Consider the following 19,948-nt stretch of genomic DNA (forward strand, 5'->3'; position numbering starts at 1 on the left):
ACAAGCAAAATAAATCTACCCCACCCTTTATGAACATAGAAACACAACATATTGAAATGATTTTGATTACATTCATACAACAACATAATCATACTTTTAATTGTGAATTCAGATTAGTTATATAGAACATAGTAGGCTTAGGCTACATGCTTATGAATAACCAGCATCTGACCATGGAACAACCAGCAACCTGGAACGTAAATCTTAAATGGCTAAGTATACCCTGAAGTCTAGCACACCGCCCTGCATGGGTTCGGTGACTGTCAGTCCAACTTTCCTTAGCATAGCATCTGTCTACAGACACCTCCGTAAGGTTTGACCTGCAGACTTCATAAACTGCAGAGGAGAGCAGGACCTGTCACCCAACCACATGTAGGGAAGACATTCTGTATTTCAAGGGCCTAAATAATTCCAGTTCACTGTACAGGTTTGCCTTATCAGACACAATTGACAGGTACAGACAAAATCAAATGTAATTCATACAAAACTATTTATCGGACGGTCAAGTCACTGACACAAGCCACCACCACCACCATGCTAAATAACGATTACTCTTCTCAGAAACGACATAGACGATGTTAATTGGAGTCCTGTTTATCTGTGCCTGACCCATGGTTGTGTTGCTGCTGATGATGCTGGTGCTGATGGTGATGTATGTGTGACATGTTACCACCCCAGTAAGACGACATCTGGCGTCCATCACTTGGAGCTGGGTTGCTGACGGTATCGACATCAATAGGCCTCGCTGTATCATGGATCTCTGAACTGCTCAGTGTCTCATTTCTTTGGGTGCACCCAGCTGAGGAGGTCATGTTGGAGTCCACCTGTAGAAGAGTAGAATACACTAAAGTTAACAAAATAGGTACAAGCTAAAAATACACCTGGGAGAGCCACAGAGAGATCTCTATTATTTGGTTTACTAATCAGAACCTTTATTACGCTACAAATCATAGAGATATAATTACTAGAAAGAGAAGACTGTGGGGTTTACCTGTTCTAGTAATTGTATTTCTATGGGGCACTTCTGCACTGTAGTGTTTTTCAATTGAGGAGCGAAACTGAAATGAAATGTCTACAATTCCCTTAAGAATTGTGCTTTCACTTACGGTGAGGTTGCCACAGATGTCCTTGTGGTAGGTGGCTCTGACGGCTGCCTCTATGTAGGGGTAGTGGAGGAAGCTGTAGGGCAGGACTATGTGGAACGTCAGTCTCCCACATCTGTCAGAGAGAGAACATGGCCACATGAATGAGGTGTCACACCAATTATAAAGATCTCTGTAGATAGAACATATCTAAATAAAACCTGATAGACACTTCATACCATTAAAGTCAAAGAGCAGTGGTAGCTTTAGATTAGGGCTGATGTGTTGCCTTCAATCAATACAAGCCCATTCCTTATTCATAGAAAATGTATCATTTTGAGAAACAACGTGACAGTATTTTGGCCCTCTTCAATGGCCCTTACCTGTCATATTGAAGTGAAGGGGTAATTCAGCAACTCTTGGAGGACAGTGGAAGTTGATAAAATTCCTTATTTATTGTTTAAGGCCCAGTGTATTCAAAAACACGAGTTTGGAATAATACAGTGAATAATACAGTGAAATTGTGAAAATGATGATAATGCCCTGTTAGTGTAAGAGCTGTTTGAAAAGACTGCCTGAAACTTCAACATGTTTTGGTGGGATTGGCCGGCGTTTTGGCCGGTAAATTAGTTAATAGACCAATAAGAAAGAGAGTTCCAAACCTCTGCCAATAACAGTTCGTTTTCAGTTTCCCCCTCCCCACTCAGACCACTCCCAGACAGTCCTAGCAAAATTATTGCTAGAGAAATGTATCTTTGCTAAGAAGCTTTAATATTTTTTTAAATGTTTGAACATTTTAATTGAAAACTATCACCATAAGGTAGGCCTACTTAATTGTTACCCAGAAATCTGCAGGTAGCTTAGTGGTTAAGAGCGTTGTGCCAGTAACCGAAAGTTCGCTGTTTCTAATCCCTGAGCCGACTAGGTGACAAATCTGTTGATGTGCCCTTGAGCAAGGCACTTAATCCTAGTTGCTCTGGATAAGAGCGTCTGCTAAATGACAAAAAAACAAAAAAAACATTTGATATTGAGAAAAAAACTGCTGCATTGGCCCTTTAAGTAAAACCAAGGCATTTCGGCCCTTATCAGGGTTTTTGCTCCTCAATTTCTGCATCTTGGTAGAAAAGCGAGGTAATAGCGGCAGTGTTACCTTCCCTTATTACCTGTCATATACCAGGAAGTCGTCCTTGTCTCCATCCAGGGCCTCCCAGACGTCGTCCTGTAGCGGGGCCTGTTGGTAGACAGGGATGCCCGGGGGGGCCCTCCTCTTCAGCTCCCAGTACATGGCTCTGGACTGGGCTTCCCTCTCGTTCACAATGAGGAACGACACGTCTGTCAGTTTGCTGCGGAGCAGCTTGTCACGTAGGCCTCCTAGTCTACTCAGCAGCAACAGGACAATGGCGGATCAGTCATGATGAGGTACCACTTGATTGCCACTAGATGGCGCTATTGACTAATTTCCTATTCTTTCGTCATTCAGACCATTTCTCACTACTGGTTGGGAAGAATGCTCTCAATAACTCTGAAATGGATCACCAGCAGCATTACATCAACAACATTATAGCAATTTGTTTGTAAATACATTATTATTACATTTATTACATTTCTATACCAAATCTTTGCACAGTATGTTACGGTAGGTCTACAGTAATTGTTATGCCAGACAGATTCTGAAGACTTCTCTCTTACTTGGAGGCCTGTGTGCGGCAGAAGTGTCAACTTGCTTTCAGCAGAGCCAGAACAACTACATTTCCCAGCAGCTCCTTCATGGGGGCCCCATGGCCCTTGATCTCCCAGTGCGGTGCTGGCTTGCAGATCTTGGAGGTATCATTGTCCCTTTCTACTAACAGAGGCGATGCGCATAGGAGCCCTGGCAGAGCAGCACACAGCCACAGAGTCAAGAGACCCTGCATCATCTCCTCCAAACCTAACCTAAAAAGAGTTCCAGGAGAGAGAGGCCGATGTCAGACGTTAATTTTCTGATTTGATGGTCAATGCAACTCTTCGTATGTATCACTAGCAAGGAACATAGCCATAGTCTCTGCTACATACAGTATGCAAAATAAATTACTACTGAATGACATGATACCTGGACTGACCTCTGTCCTCTTTGAGCCTCTCTTCTGCTTCACACAACTAAGCAATACAATGTTACGCTGCTGTTTTTAAGCCCTCATCTCAGCTAAGCACTGCCCCCAAAACAAACAGAGTAAGCCACTGTGTTTACTTTAGGGTAAGAGGGTTGTGAAACCCAAACACTAACCTGTCAATTCCAGATATGTTTTCTTCTCTATGAGGCTACATTTTTGTATAATGTAATTAATGGTCAGGCAAAATTCCTCAAATGATATTGTATTCTAATAAATGTTATAGACACCAGATCCAAGACACTGCATTCCATGATCATATACTGTATGTGTGATGGCTGACAAATAATACCAAAACAGGAACACTTTGGAAAGAAAAGGGTTGTGTAAACCTTCAAAAACAACATTATCAAACTGAGTGTATATATACACTACCAGTCAAAAGTTTGGACACACCTACTCATTCAAGTTTATTTTTTATTTTATTTTACTATTTTCTACATTGTAGAATAATAGTGAAGACATCAAAACTATGAAATAACACATATGGAATCATGTAGTAACCAAAAAAGTGTTAAACAAATCAACATATATTTTATATTTCAGATTCATCAAATAGCCACCCTTCGCCTTGATGACAGCTTGATGACTCTTGGCATTCTCTCAACCAGCTTCACCTGGAATGCTTTTCCAACAGTCTTGAAGGAGTTCCCACATATGCTGAGCACTTGTTGGCTGCTTTTCCTTCACTCTGCGGTCGGACTAATCCAAAACCATCTCAATTGGTTGAGGTCGGGGGATTGTGGAGGCCAGGTCATCTGATGCAGCGCTCCATCACTCTCCTTCTTGGTCAAATAGCCCTTACACAGCTTGGAGGTGTGTTGGGTCATTGTCCTGTTGAAAAACAAATGATAGTCCCACTAAGTGCAAACCAGATGGGATGGCGTATCGCTGCAGAATGCTGTGGTAGCCATGCTGGTTAAGTGTGCCTTAAATTCTAAATAAATCACAGACAGTGTCACCAGCAAAGCACCCCCACACCATAACACCTCCTCCTCCATGCTTTACGGTGGGAAATACACATGCGGAGATCATCCGTTCACCCACACCGCATCTCACGAAGACATGGCAGTTTGAACCAAAAATCTCCAATTTGGACTCCAGTCCAAAGGACACATTTCCACCAGTCTAATGTCCATTGCTTGTGTTTCTTGGCCCAAGCAAGTCTCTTCTTCTTATTGGTGTCCTTCAGTAGTGGTTTCTTTGCAGCAATTTGACCATGAAGGCCTGATTCACACAGTCCCCTCTGAACAGCTGATGTTGAGATGTGTCTGTTACTTGAACTCTGTGAAGCATTTATTTGGGCTGCAATTCTTGAGGATGGTAACTCTAATGAACTTATCCTCTGCTGCAGAGGTGACTCTGGGTCTTCCATTCCTGTGGCGGTCCTCATGAGAGACAGTTTCATGATAGTGCTTGATGGTTTTTGCGACTGCACTTGAAGAAACGTTCAAAGTTCTTGAAATGTTCCATATTGACTGACCTTCATGTCTTAAAGTAATGATGGACTGTCGTTTCTCTTTGCTTATTTGAGCTGTTCTTGCCATAATATGGACTTGATCTTTTACCAAATAACTTCTGTATACCCCCCCTACCTTGTCACAATACAACTGATTGGCTCAAACGCATTAAGAAGGAAAGAAATACCACAAATTCACTTTTAAGAAGGCACACTAGTTAAATTAAATGCATTCCAGGTGACTACCTCATGAAGCTGGTTGAGAGAATGACAAGAGTGTGCAAAGCTGTCATCAAGGCAAAGGGTGGCTATTTGAAGAATCTCAAATATAAAATATATTTTGATTTGTTTAATACTTTTTTGGTTACTACATGATTCTATATGTGTTATTTCATCGTTTTGATGTCTTCACTATTATTCTACAATGTAGAAAATAGTAAAAATAAAGAAAAAGACTTGAATGAATAGGTGTTCTAAAACCTTTGACCATTAGTGTGCTACACCATGAGGCATTATTGATCACAATTTAGCAAGGTTTACGAAGAAGTGGGTCAGGGGTCCAACTGTGTGGGAGAAGAATAAATGTGTGACATACAAACACGTCTACAAGTAGCCTGTATGATTCTGAGAACTCCAAAAAACTTCAGCACCAATGGTCTTTTCATATTTGGAGTAAAAAACATCTACCGTCGTACAAACATATTTTCTCCCCCTCTTTTGGCTCTCAGAATTTCGGAAAAACACAGCAATGCTCTTTCTCCCCTGAATGATTAGGTCAAAGTACAGTACAGGCTAAAAGTACATTTACAGTGTGATGGGCATGGCTTTTCAAAGGTCACAGCATTCCAGTGGAGCACTATAGATATTAATACTAATCCGAAGATAATATGTCAGGGATATATACAGAATAGTTCCTGTAACATGAATCAGTTTCATAGTATCTATACTGAACAAACATATTAACGCAACATGCAACAATTTTACTGAGTTACAGTTCATATAAGGAAATCAGTCTATTTAAATAAATAAATTAGGCCCTAATCTATGGATTTCAAATAACTGGGCATAGGCCTCCCACTTAGGAGCCAACCAATCAGAATTCGTTTTTCCCCACAAAAGGTCTTTATTACAGACAGAACTACTCCTCAGTTTCATCAGCTGTCCAGGTGGCTGATCTCAGACAATCCCGCAGGTGAAGAAGCCGGATGTGGAGGTCCTGGGCTGGCGTGGTTACACGTGGTCTGCGGTTGTGAGGCCGGTTGGACGTACTGCCAAATTCTCTAAAACGACGTTGGAGTTAGCTAATGACAGAGAAATTAACATTCAATTCTCTGGCAACAGCTCTGGTGGACATTCCTGCAGTCAGCATCCAATTGGATGCTCCCTCAATAATTGAGACATCTGTAGCATTGTGTTGTGACAAAACTGCACATTTTAGAGTGACCTTTTATTGTCCCCAGCACAAGGTGCACCTGTGTAATGATCATGCTGTTTAACCAGCTTCTTGATATGCCACACCTGTCAGGGGGATGGATTATCTGGGCAAAAGAGAAATGCTCACTCACAACACATTGAGAGAAATAAGCTTTTTGTGCATATGGAAAATTTTTGGGATCTTTAATTTCAGTTCATGAAACATGGGACCAACACTTTACATATTGCGTTTATATTTTTGTTCAGTATAGTTATAGTACTATGAGTATGGTATGGTCTCCTTTGCAAAACAATGTTTCACACTTTGTTGATAAAAGTGAATGATTCAACACTACAAAAAACAAAAGCCACAAACATAGGCAGCCTACTTGATAGTAGTGATAGGGGGAACAAAAATCGGTAGTTACATATCGGGATATTATTTTTGACAATGTATCGTTTTGACAATATCGCAATATTATTTTTGCGCTAGTTCACTGTACCTGCACCAAAACTCCAGTATTTTTCCTTCATAGCTTGTTCTCCATCGTCTTTTTAAATACGGAGCCAATTTGTTTTAAGCACTTTTATTTCCATGACTGATCAAAACTTGTTTTCTCATGGCTCTTTCTTGTCCCTTTGCAGCAGACATATGAGCAATATGTTTGGAACTCTTGACTAAGAGTTGAGGAGAGACTGACTGCATCACTTCTTCTTTTTATAACAAAGATTGTGTTAAAAATCCCAAATTGTTTGCATAGTCAACTTACACACAGCTCTGACACACACACTTACCCCACCAGACATGCCACCAGAGGTCTTTTCACAGTCCCCAAATCCAGAACAAATTCAAGAAAGCATACAGTATTATATAGAACTCCGTTCCATCTCATATTGCTCAAATGAACAGCAAACCTGGTTTCAAAAAACAGATAAAGCAACACCTCACGGCACAATGCCTCTCCCCTTTTTGACCTAGATAGTTTGTGTGTATGTATTGATATGTAGGCTACGTGTGCCTTTAAAAAAATAGATGTAGTTCTGTCCTTGAGCTGTTCTTGTCTATTAATGTTCTGTATTATGTAATGTTTCATGTTTTGTGTGGACCCCAGGAAGAGTAACTGCTGCAACAGCTAATGGGGATCCTAATAAAATACCAAACATCGAATTGCAATACAGAATCGTGAGAATCGCAATACATATTGTATCGGCACCAAAGTATCGTGATAATATTGTATCATGAGGTCCCTGGCAATTCCCAGCCCTACTTGATACGATTTCTTTATTCTTCTACAGTACCATTGTTTTGATAAGGGTACTGTATACTCTCCTGCCTCTTTAGTGTGTTGTCTACAAACCTCCTCCCACCCAGAGGTTCTGCTTGCTGTTCTGCTTGCTGGCTAATATCCCATTAGTGATTGTAACAAAATAAGCCTCAGGTTATTCAACCTAAGTTCAGGAGGCGCAGCCAGTATACACTGCAGCTACCAGTTCTCCAATGGCTGTATACTGCATTGCAGTTTCCAAATGCAGCTAAACTGATTCCCATTACAAAATACAAACGAATCCTCCAATTTGTCCACTTAACATAAGTGACAATGAAGGGCAACTAAAAACTCTGCAAACAGTGGTTAAAATTCTGCTGTTCCTTTGCATTTGTCAAACATTCTCAGCTGAAGACAAAAGGTGTACAGCAAATGATTAGCATAGCTTCTGAATTATGACCCCACATTGAGCACAGAAAGGTGGTTTGAAATTGCAGCTTCAAAGCTTAAAGGGACAATTAGCAGTTGCTACATCAATTTTTGGACTTATAAATTAATGATATGTACCCATTCATTCTTGAAGAATATAACTTATAAATGCCTCATGAGCTTAGTTCAACTGTCGTGCCCCATTAGAACTCCAAATATAAGCTTGTTTTACTCCAATGTTTGTAGACAAAGAAAATGTAAACAAACACTATATAGCCTCAAAACATTAAAACTATAATTTGATATCATGGATGGTCAATCCTTGCATCCATAGGTCTGTCTATGAATTTGAGAGTGATTCAATTCCTCAAGCTCCATCCCTCAGCTTTTTACTGAGGTCACTTTGTTATTGTTTCTACTGCTGATTGCAGCTTTAAGGGAGATGACTGCTGCTCTTTATTGTTTTGAAGGCGCTTATGTTCCATCCCCAAAATAAACACAAAATTCTTTAGCATGAGTAAACCATTCTAAAAACCACTTTTATATGAAACCAAGTCCAGAACCAATAATGCTTTAACACAAACATCTCCCATTGTGCATATGCTTCCACATTTTCTTCACCACATAGGCCTACTAGCTGTCATCAGTCTTTGCTATATTGTCCTGTCATTTTGCGTTACATCCTTCAAAATGAAACACACATTCAAACAAATTGATCGAAAATCTCTCTTTCATGAGTCATGACATCACTCCAATGAAAGCCTCCTCATTGTCCCCATCTCCCTCTGGACTGTCACATGTGGATATGATTCCTAGACCAAGCTCTGCAAGCTCATCACAGCCCATGGCTGTCGTCACCATGATTTTTTCCTCCAGGCGGTTACATAAAGTTCTATAAGAGGGCAAAGGGTAGCCTAACTCCCGAAGGAATTCGTAACCCTTGGCACCGACTGCACATCGGATCTTACGGGCCTTCAGGACTGTCTCGTGGGACCACACAGCTCTCCGGGAACGCTTGGTCAGGGTCAGGGCACGGATCTGGTCTTCATACAGAAATGTCTGGAGGCCCCTCTCTATTCTGTCCAGTTTGAACATCCTCTTCTTCATTTCCTCAGCCTGCACACAAGATAACATGTTGAGGAGGTGTTATCTTTTCAAAGATTCTCACAAAATGTTGTTGTTCTTCTCTGTGAGATAATTCTTATGACTGAAAGCGTAAAGGGTCCATTGTATAATTTCACATAACATAACAATACTTCACACTGAAAAGGTTTGACTAGAGAAAGATGTTTTAGGAAATATGAGGCAATAGTTTGAAATAGTTGGGAAAAAGGAGCTACCAACACACCTCTTTCTGAAGTCTGGCAGTGTGTTGCATTTCTTGTTCCAGCAGGGTTTTGTAAGGTTGACAATGGGTGCAGGGACGTTCCTCTGCCTTGTGTAGTTCATCAGCATCTTCCTCCATGCCCAGAGTTGGTTGTCGCCTTGCGTAGCCATGATCCCCCACATTCAGATCCCTCTCCACTTGGTATACAGAGAACATTAAACAACACACCCAAATCACTCACTTGATCCACTGTTACAATCAGTTGTGTGTTAGCTCAACTGGACCAACATTTGCATTAGGCCTACTACTATCTGACAATAGTAGGCTATCTGATAATGTGTCAATATCTAATTTCACAGATGTTATTGTGATTTTAAGAAATAAAGAAAAAAGTAAAGTTACCTGGCTCTGGTTTGAGTGGTAGCACTATCTGTGGGGTGATGGGATAAGGTGGATTTTGCACATGGAAAAGAGTGGGGATAGCATTTGGTTTCAGCTTCTTTCCCCCTGCTGGCGACCTGGCGATTTCTTCAAACTGACTCAGCTCAAAATGGTCCTGCAAGAAGACATAGCTGTAGGATTAGCTAGCTAAATATCGATGTATTTTCTCTTGGTGCATTATATATTGCATTCAATCAATTAGGTTATGATATTAAAAGTGTAGATAAACATGTCAACATGTTTTGTTGTCCTAATTTGGAGTTGGGAAACTGTTGACTGGTGGACTAAACTAGCTAGCCAGTAACGTTGGTCACCCATAAACTTGCCTGGCACAGTCTGGAATGTGGAGTTGGTACAAAATTACGCCGGCAGTTTACAAGCCATTTATTCTTGCGTATGGGCTCTTTTGGAAAACGAAACAGTTGCTTCCCAATGGTTGTTGAGTTCGAGCAATTTGGAGCGGAGCACCCACCCATACCTATCGAGCTAACAAGTCAAAAACTGCTAAATGTAGCTTGCTAGCAAGCTAACTATAGAGCCAGTGTTTGCAATCAAACGACAGAGCTAGCATGTAGCTAGCTGAGGCTAATGCTAACAGAACTTTACACTTGTTCTCATAGGAAACAAAACTAAATACAACATGGGTTGAAACATGAGCTCACATAAGATATTTTATCTCATCCCAAAGATTCACAAAAATATTAAGCGATGTTAGCATGCCAAATAATATCAAATTGCAAAGTAAATCAATTCCGACTTTGTTTGAGCCAAAATGGCGCACTTGTCCTCAACGGTTGTTTGCTGACGTCACAGGGTTGCGCTGGCCATTACACTGCATGCTTTAAATATTTATTCAAGAGAAGGATACAATAGCATTAATAAAATTTCGAATTATGCAGATTAACAAAATATACAATGTCTATTTAGTCGACATTGTCCCCATATTGAAAATTTAGTGATTATAGAAAGGTATTAACGAATATTTAAATTTTGAATTGGAAAACTTTGTACACTCCTACTGGGGTCCTTTGTGTGTTGTTGGTGTAACATCTGTGAGGACCCCATTCAGACCACGTTCGTTGGATGTTTACAGCTGAACCTGCGCTTCATTCTTGCCATGAATTTGGGTCTTCCTCCCTGAAAACTATTATTGACAAACGAATCAATGCAATCCGACAAACGTGAAGAATATCGCATAGTAGTGAACAGAAAGCTTTCATTGGACAACCGAAAACCTTCTGCAATGAGTTCCCTGACCATTCAATAAGTATAGTCACTTCCGCCACAGTGTTCAGTTAGCTTCACTAGCTAACTAGCTAGCTTACACTGAGTTGAACATTTTGGTTGTGCTCCAAAATATTAACAAGTTAGCTATGACATCCTCCATGGTAGTCCCTGTTATTGATGTGCAGAATGATAATTTCAAAGAACTGTGGCCTGCAATGGTCCTTGCAATCAAGACTGCCTCCTACATTGCACTGGATACAGTAAGTGTTACAGCGAGTTTAGCAGACAAACATAGCTGTGGGTGACTTACATGCATTGTTTACGTTCTGTACATTGTGTTAAAAACCTTTATGTAGGCCCATTGACACTCATTCTGTCTGCATTCTGTTTTGTTTCAGGAATTGAGTGGCCTTGGAAGCAGAAAAGCTTTGCTGGCAGAGTGAGTGTGGTTGATTCTGTGTTTTTCTTCATTATTTAATGTAGCTAATGGGGTAAATCCATTTGAATTAAGTCACTTTTTGACAGCACCCCTTTTGATTTGAACGAAACCATCCATTCAGAAAGCGACTTTTTGGACCTGAGTGCCAAAATAATCAAGAGGTGCTCAAAGTTGACCCATTTTTCATACCCCATCATACCACGAGACATCCATATTTTCAAACGGCTGAGATTTATATAATTTAAAAGCTTACACACAGGGTTGTCAAACTATTGTATTGTTATTATTATTATTATTATTTTAAAATAAAAATGTAATCATTGTTTAACCCAGGACTGCCCAACCCTGTTCCTGGAGAGCTACCTACTGTCCTGTAGGTTTTTGCTCCAACCCTAATCTAGCACACCTGATTCTAATAATTAACAGGTTGATAAGATGAATCAGGTTAGTAACATCTGGGGGGTTTTCTTCATATTTGCACATGTTGTAGATTATACCCTATTTTACATAATCTAAGGTTTTTGTGTTGTGTGGTTCAGACACAACATGCTCTTGGATACAGGGTGGGTGTCATGTTTTGGCTGATAAAAGTACTAAAATGGGAATAAAATTGAAATGTCAACTTTCAAATGATACCACAAAGATGGTTGGAGGTCCATACATAAGAGAATGTTGACTTGAATGGGAATATCTGTTGTTTTAAATTATACCGTGGTCCTCTGTAGCTCAGCTGGTAGAGCACGGCGCTTGTAACGCCAAGGTAGTGGGTTCGATCCCCGGGACCACCCATACACAAAAATGTATGCACGCATGACTGTAAGTCGCTTTGGATAAAAGCGTCTGCTAAATGGCATATTATTATTATATACTGTCAATCCTCCATAGGAAACCTCTTGAAATATAGATCATAGAAAAGACATGACGATTTAAGTTGATATTCGACAGTGGGTGGACTGGCTTTCATCTTTGTTGTACAAATTAGAAGTTCAAATTTCAATTCAATTTACATTTCAATGGTGTACCAGCAAAATTGCAGTGGTCTGAAGGGATAGGTCTATTCTATGAAATCTATTTATATGATTGAAATGACAGCCGCCCTGTATTCAAGAGCATGCTGTCTCAACCGATGGTGGGCACTACACAAAAACTTCAGACGTGAAATAGGGTCTAACATATGCAAATATATCAAAATCTGACATCATTTTGATAAAAAACCAGTTTGTAATCTTTTAAATGATGATCAATCTCAGCCGTTTATCTTTTCCGGTGATGAAGAAAGACTGATGTCTCCATGGTATGGTGGGGTATGCAAAATGGGTCAACTTTGAGCACCTTTATCTCCTGAATGTTTTGGCATTCAGGTCCAAAAAGTCACTTTCTGACCACTTCTTCCATGGGCAAACATGTATGGACAGTTTTGTTTAAATCAAAAGGGATGCTGTCAAAAAGTTATTTAATTCAATTGGGTTTACCCAATGTACTTTCACTATGCTATCTCAAGTTTTACATTGGATCTATCTCTGTTTTCATTTTAAGATGCATAGAGGAGCGTTACAAAGCCATATGCAATGCAGCTCGCACACGCTCCATTCTCTCCCTTGGGTTTGCTTGTTATAAGAAACGTGAAAACAAGGTAAATGTATCCTTTGCACATTTTGACATTCAGAAAGCTTAACATCAAATGTTACATTATTTTAATTTATGTATTATCTCTTTCCAGGATGATGATACGTACCTTGTTCAGGTGTACAACCTGACGTTGCTCTGCGATGAGGAGTACGTAATTGAACCACAGTCTGTGCAGTTCCTGGTGCAACATGGATTTGACTTCAACAAACAATATGCTGAAGGTGTCCCTTATCTCAAGGGCAATGACAAGGTGAGATCAAGATTTTGTTGTGATCAGTCATAGATCGTGGACTATTCCTTATTGTTACCTTTAAGTGGTGAAGTGATCCAGAGTTCTGTTCCTTTCTTGATCCAGGGAGGGGATGCCCATGGAATGAACATGCGGATGCTGTTTGTAGAACTCCTGCGTGCTCGCAAGCCATTGGTTCTACACAATGGCTTGATCGACATGGTATTCCTATATCAGTGCTTCTATGCCCACCTGCCAGATAAACTTGCCACTTTCACTGCTGACCTGTCCCAGATGTTCCCAGCTGGGATATATGACACCAAGTACGCCACAGAGTATGAGCTGCGCTTTGCTGCCTCTTACCTAGAGTATGCCTACAAGAAATGGTAAGTATACTAAACTCTAAATATGACTTATTTCCACCCATACTACTACACATTCAAGGAAGTAGTTACAGTATTTTTGGTGTTCTTCCTTTTTTTTCACAGTAAATTGGACAACAGCAAGTCTCTTGAGGTTGGTGGTAATGGACGCCATCTGTTCCTGGAGTTTTGCAAATACTCAGGCCACCTGTCCAGCTATGTGGACTACAGGCCCTGTCTGGCCGGGTCTAGCCTCGAGGGACCGCTGAATGTCTGCCAGCGCTTCTCTGTAAGTACATCACTTCTCAAACTTGTAGGCAAGCCCAGATTCTGTTTTAAAGGATCTCTAAAATGTGTGTGACATAATGATCAGCACTGGGGCACTTCATGGACTCTGTTATTTTGCAATAACTAGTGTATAACCAAGCCATATTTCTAATGATAAACTTAATCTGAACAATGCAGTGTCTTGACTCTGCATCATGACCCTGTTACACTTCAGCTGACACAAGTGTAGTGGGGTAATATTTATCATAAGTATATTATATATATATATATACACCCCACATGCAACTCGTAATAAGACTATGCAATTAACCCATTCAATTAATTATCTGCCTACATAAGATAAAGAGCAATATGCAAGAGACTATGTAAACCATGTGCAATCAAGTATTATGCATTTAGCAGACTAAGATCAAGGAATGGTCATGAGGAGCGAATATCAAAGCAAGTATTATTTAATAACTTTGTAAAATGAATGGATTCACATATAGAGCTTAAGTTACAAAGCATTATTCTAAGCATGTTGCGTGAGAGAGAGTGTGTAGGTATCTCACCACAGCAGTTCAGGAACAAAAAAGTGAAAGACAATGAATCTAAGACCCTTTTATAAGCATCTGAGTTGTTTGGATTCAAAATCTGAGTTGTTGACCAATAGCATTACTGTAAAGTTAACCTCCAATCAGATGTCAGACCTGTAAAGACAACAGAACCTTTGCTTCTCAGAGGTGTGACAATGGGGGTTGGCAAGATAACACAGAATGCTTGCATACAGTTAAGTCAAGTAAATCAGTCCAATTTATCACTAACTTAACGTCTTCTGTATTTGGCAGGCTTACGGTTGGTGCCCCAATGGGTCACAGTGTCCCTTGTCACATGACACAGACCTCATCATCCAGCACGATGAAAAAAACAAGGTGGAAAAGAAAAAGAAACGGAAGAGGAAAAGAAAAAACTCTTCTCAGGGGAACGTTGACTTTGAAGGTGCCCCCAATAATAAGCAGGCCCATATGGAGCTGAATGATGGAGAGCAGGGCCCAGACCAGGTGATCCCTGCCACAGACAGCAAACCTACCCCTGTCACAGAGCAGGTAGATGGGACTCCGGCACAGGGGTCAGAGAGCGGTGAGAAAATTACAGAGAAGGTAGAGGAGGAAGGCAACAGAGTCGCAGAGCCACAGGCTGTGTCTGCAGATGAAGAAATTAAGACTGACAAAGAAAAGGTGGAAGGAAATGGAGTGTCAGAGCCACAGCCTCTGGCCACACCGGATGCAGCAAAGAAAGAAGAAAATGAAGTGTCAGAGCCACAGCCTCTGGCCACACCGGATGCAGCAAAGGAAGAAGAAAATGAAGTGTCAGAGCCACAGCCTCTGGCCACACCGGATGCAGCAAAGAAAGAAGAAAATGAAGTGTCAGAGCCACAGCCTCTGGCCACACCGGATGCAGCAAAGGAAGAAGAAAATGGAGTGTCAGAGCCACAGCCTCTGGCCACACCGGATGCAGCAAAGAAAGAAAAGTCCATGAGGAAGAAGCTGGAGGGAGGTACCCACCGGGCAGGGTTTGATGCATTCATGACCGGCTACATCTTCTCTTATGCCGCCACTCTGACAGAGAGAGTAGGTGAGTCACCGGGTTCAGAGTCCTGGCTCCCTGAGTGCCTGAACAAGGTTTACCTCAGTGGTAAGTCTGTCCCGATGCATATTGTCAAGAGCACCTTCTCTAAGTCCTCCAAGGCTCACATGCACAAGATGGACATTGTGTGGGGAAAGAGTTTTTCTAGCAGTGTGGCTAGCAAAGCAGAGGGAACTGGGTAAACAAATGTATTCCCTGTTTATAATAAAGCCTTTTTAGTTAGACATTTTTATGTTTGTTGATACAGTATTATGTTTCAATAAAAAGGCTTTTCCTTGGTTATATGACAAACATGGTAATTTATGAGTCTTGAAAACAACTTGATGTGAGGTTTGGCAGGAAAAGAGAAAAGTGAGCTCTTATTTCACATTAGCTCTCATCAGCCTGTAGTGCAGTCAGTATGACTACGTTCATAGGATCACACTGAAATAAGCATAAGATGCTAAAGTTAAGCATTTATTTTAAAACGATTGCAGACGCATGTTCCTTTATCAACGTAAAAAAAAAAAAAAAGGTACAATTTAATTCAAAACTCTTGAGCTTTGGCTGAAACATCCTGTTACATACCAATACATGGTCATAAAATCAGCCAAGACTGGGAGGAAAATAACTGAAAATACAAAGTAAGGACAGTTCTAACATTGGCAAACATCTCAATCACAGCGTGGCATCCACACATGCCTTAATAGACAAATTGCATACAGAGTAAGACGTAAAATCTATTCCTTTTTTATATCAAAATAGATACACTATGTAAAACAATCCTGATGCAGTTTAAATTTATTGCATAGAAATGTAGTAATAAACAAGAGTTTACTAAAATGTTTTCCTTTCATGTGCAATTTTCTATAAAAGTAGTTAGACTGGAGTATTTCAGTAGACCAAAACATGCCAAGGGAGTAGTGAACCAAAAAGTGGGAGTGATCCAGCCATGCTAACTAGTGCTGCTTATACCCAACAGAGCTGTCAACTTAAGACCATTTGCCAAAATAGGACCCACCTCAACATAAGTGTGGTGGATCACACATTCCAAAACTACACACATTCAAGCCACACCCAATTCCACAACTTTTCAACACAACATATCATTCCTCTATTCATAGAGCTCTCATTTTTCATGATGGAGGATGGACAAAAGTACAGTGAAAACAAAAGTAAATGTGATGAAACTGGTGTTCAAAATCTATAAGTATTTCTGTATGCAGTCAACTGAAAGAAACCATGCACACCAACATACACGGAATGTACAAAACATTAGGAACACCTTAATATTGAGTTGCACCCCCACCCCTTTTGCCCTCAGAACAACCTCAATTCGTCAGGGCATGGATTCTACAAGGTGTCGAAAGCATCCACAGGGATGCTGGCTCATGTTGACTCCAATGCTTCCCACAGTTGTGTCAAGTTGGCTGGATGTCCTTTGGGTGGTGGACCATTCTTGATGCACACAGAAAACAGTTGAGTGTGAAAAACCAGCAGTGTTGTAGTTTTGGATACACTCAAACCGGTACGTCTGGCACCTACTACCATACCCCGTTCAAAGGCACTTAAATATTTTGTCTTGCCCATTCACCCTCTGAATGGCATACATACAAAAGCCAAGGGTTAAAAATCCTTCTTTAACCGGTCTCCTCCCCTTCATCTACACTGAAGTGGATTTAACAGGTGACATCAATAAGGAATCATAGCTTTCACCTGGTCAGTTTGTTATGGAAAGAGCAGTTGTTCCTAATGTTTTGTACACTCAGTGTATACCAAACATTTAAATCATAAAATGTTTGTACGTACCTTTAAACAATTTCCGGTGCACGTGGGAGTGTACATTTACACAAAGTATTAGGTTTTACTACAAGTTTAAGTGCACTCTAATGTCAATTATTTTTATTCTCCATAAGAGACCTCAGTCTGGTGAACCACACTCATTAACTAGCCTTGATATGTTCTGGATCTATTCTCTACACCATGGCTTGGACTCTCCTTTCTGGCAGGCACAATTGTCTAGTACAGAAATACCACTAATCACGATGAAGCAGGGGTAGGGGTCTCAATGTTGGAAAGGCAGTGAGTATGCGGTTTTCCCATTCAGACCCCAACCCTTTCTCCCTGGAGTGTTACTTTAATATCATATACATCTACTCTCCTACATTTCCCCATGCGGCAGAAGATAAACACAATAAAACCACTGAACATCAACGAGAAGGCAGTGATTTAAAACCAGCATACACACAGAACCGCAAGGAATTATGAGACCCCTGGTTTAGGGGCGCCTTTTTAAAGAAATAAAATACACATCTTTCTCAGTATATTAAATATAAATCTTTAAAAAATAAAGAAATAATCTGCAGAGCATCGATCATCATCACACGGCATCATTCCTATCTGAGGAGTGTGTCTCTCTCTAGGTTAAAAACGAGTTCACACAAAGCTCCTTTCTCCTTGACCTGTTTTAGACCTAGATGATGTCACACTTAGAGGGCAGTTCTGTGGAGGTTTGTGGGGCCGTACATGGCATCAGTACAATGGGATTCAGATGGTCTCTGTTTGTGGGTGGGCTGATGGTGACAGTTGGACAGGGAGTGCCCTGATGCTGCATGCCCTCCTGGTCCTCAGCCTCCATCTCCTCAGACACTGCGTCCCTACTGTCCCCCACTGGGCCTCCATTCTGGGCCTGCATTGGGCAGCAGAAGTGTTTGCCCTTGACGTTGTCCTCCTCTGGACTCCCTTGGCTGCTGGAGCAGTCCATAGCCTCTGTACTGTCACTGGGCTTGGGAGAGAGAGACCAGCTCTCATCTACTCTGTTCTCCTCCTGTATTGTTTCTTTCCCTCCACAGTAAGGAGGGATCTCCATCACAGCATATTTCCTGGCCCAGGCGCTGAGCACCTTCTGTCGGACCTCTTGGCCCAGCTGGGCCGGGTCACACTTGGAGACGGTGGCAGAAAGGGGGCAGCAGCCGTCCAAGAGGGCCAGCTGGGGGGAGGCGGGCAGAGAGCGGCACTGTCTGCCAGTAAACCAGGTCTCCTGCCACATACCCGGGTGGACGGGGGCTCCAGAGTGGATCTGGGTCCCAGAGGAGAACACATTGTCCTGGGGAGAGTGCAGGTCGAACATCAGGGAGAACACAGACTTGCTGGGCACATCGAAGAACTTGATTTTGCCTCCGCACAGGTCCTCGCGGGCATTGAAGGGGTTGATCTTGCGGGCCCCTGGCGCAGCCCTGGGCCCCGGGTTGTAGTAGGGGTCGTGGACATTCACCTTACGGCTGGGCTTGCGGGAAAATATGTCTGACTGGCTGCGGGACAGCCAGATGTTGCGGCGAGGACGGGGTGATTTGGGAGAGATCATATCATCCTGCAGACCCAACGGGTTCAACCTCTTAATCCCCTGGACCTTGTCACCTGGACAGAGAGAGAGCGAGACAGAGACACAGAGAGACAGACAGAGTGGCAACAGTCAAATCTCTACTCCACAACACATTATTGTTTTGAAGTGTTCATTCCCAATGTAACCACCAGGGGGCAATATATGCAAAGATATACAGTACAGGCATGAGAAATAAACAAGGCACAGCCAAATTCTTACATTGAAGTAAATGGCATAGATCAAAACATTATGTGAATGCCAATAATTAAGATATGAAGTAGAAATACTAAAGTGGACTGGGGCCTCAGAGAATGTAGATGCAGAAGGTAAACAAACAGTGAAGAAGGAGGGACCGGCCGAGGAATGAAAGCCAGCTAAACAAAAACAAAGCCCAGCCCTAACATTCCAAATGGCCCCTGAACCAAATTAGAAATAAAATAGGATCTGAGAAAAGACAAATGATTTACAACCTACTCAAAGGATACATGGTGGTTTCCACCTAACAACAAATAACCGTACTATATCTTATTCTTTGCTTCACAGAATCGGGTGATTGTGAAACACTCAAGAGGTTAAGAGGTTTACGTCATGCTAAATTGTAAGGCAACTTGAACCTGCAACAGACACTGCATGATAAATGTAGAGGAAAGGACTGAGGGGACTCTTTGGGACAGCGCTGGGGAGGGAAAGGACATCCCTGGCTTGCCACTGTACCTATTTAGAGCAGACCTGGGGTATATCCCAAATGGCACCCTATTCCCTATATAGTGTGGGTTGTGGTCAAAAGTATTACACTATAAAAGGGAATGGGTGCCATTTGGGAGGCAACCCCACTGCTGCTTGGTTAATAGCTTCTTCCTGGTTCCAAGAAACCATTGGTCTGCACTGTGCAGCCATTACATGGAAACTGGGTGTCAAGTGGTGCAGGACTGCGGGCTAACATGGCAGTCATGCCAGGCAAGCTTTTATTGCCAGTGGAAATGTACATTGAAGGGAAATGGGTAGCTGAGGGGCATCTTTACACAGTTTGTATTGTTTTAGGGAGTTTATTAGGTGGTGATGTTTATGTTTTTGATCATGCATATGTTATGCTATCCTCATAAAATGATGTTTTGATCATGCACATTTTATGCTATCCTCATAAAATGATCTTCAAGAATCATTACATGAAACAGTTCCACTGCCATGGCAGTCAGGCTTCTGAAGGGGTTAGATATGAGGTGG

At 41.5% G+C, this 19,948-nt stretch overlaps 3 protein-coding genes across 8 annotated transcripts in view; 1 reads left to right on the top strand and 2 right to left on the bottom strand.

Annotated features, from left to right (window-relative positions):
* Positions 1–51: 51 nt before the first annotated feature.
* Positions 52–10,352, bottom strand: LOC311098993 (selenoprotein Pb-like). Of its 4 annotated transcripts, none has more exons than XM_084139576.1 (5): positions 6,897–7,000; positions 2,772–3,014; positions 2,246–2,458; positions 1,107–1,218; positions 52–824 (listed from the first exon to the last, which is right to left on the bottom strand). In XM_084139576.1, exons 1-5 carry the CDS (start codon positions 6,992–6,994, stop codon positions 579–581), a joined length of 912 nt encoding a protein of 303 aa, XP_083995702.1. In that variant the 5' UTR covers positions 6,995–7,000; the 3' UTR covers positions 52–578. The 4 variants fall into 4 exon arrangements, 3 of the variants coding, with proteins under 3 accessions (XP_083995702.1, XP_083995703.1, XP_083995704.1); XM_084139577.1 differs by lacking the exon at positions 6,897–7,000 and adding an exon at positions 3,182–3,286; XM_084139578.1 differs by lacking the exon at positions 6,897–7,000 and adding an exon at positions 3,172–3,242.
* A 278-nt stretch (positions 10,353–10,630) lies between these two features.
* On the top strand, positions 10,631–15,647 carry LOC311150718 (target of EGR1 protein 1-like). The gene is made up of 7 exons (XM_084188239.1): positions 10,631–11,050; positions 11,189–11,229; positions 12,766–12,862; positions 12,950–13,108; positions 13,214–13,473; positions 13,576–13,738; positions 14,565–15,647. The coding sequence occupies exons 1-7, from the start codon at positions 10,937–10,939 to the stop codon at positions 15,543–15,545; spliced, it is 1,815 nt and encodes a 604-aa protein (XP_084044365.1). The 5' UTR covers positions 10,631–10,936; the 3' UTR covers positions 15,546–15,647.
* A 346-nt stretch (positions 15,648–15,993) lies between these two features.
* The window catches only part of LOC311150717 (dual specificity testis-specific protein kinase 2-like), a 30,416-nt gene continuing 26,461 nt past the window's right edge, over positions 15,994–19,948 (bottom strand). For all 3 annotated transcript variants that reach the window (XM_084188237.1, XM_084188236.1, XM_084188238.1), the window contains one exon: positions 15,994–18,759. In XM_084188237.1, coding sequence (XP_084044363.1) covers positions 17,816–18,759 — 944 coding nt within the window. In that variant the 3' untranslated portion in view covers positions 15,994–17,815. The remainder of the gene's footprint in view (positions 18,760–19,948) is intronic.

The sequence above is a fragment of the Coregonus lavaretus genome, assembly GCF_964263955.1.
Source record: "Coregonus lavaretus genome assembly, chromosome: 23".
Classification (NCBI taxonomy): Eukaryota; Metazoa; Chordata; class Actinopteri; order Salmoniformes; family Salmonidae; genus Coregonus; species Coregonus lavaretus.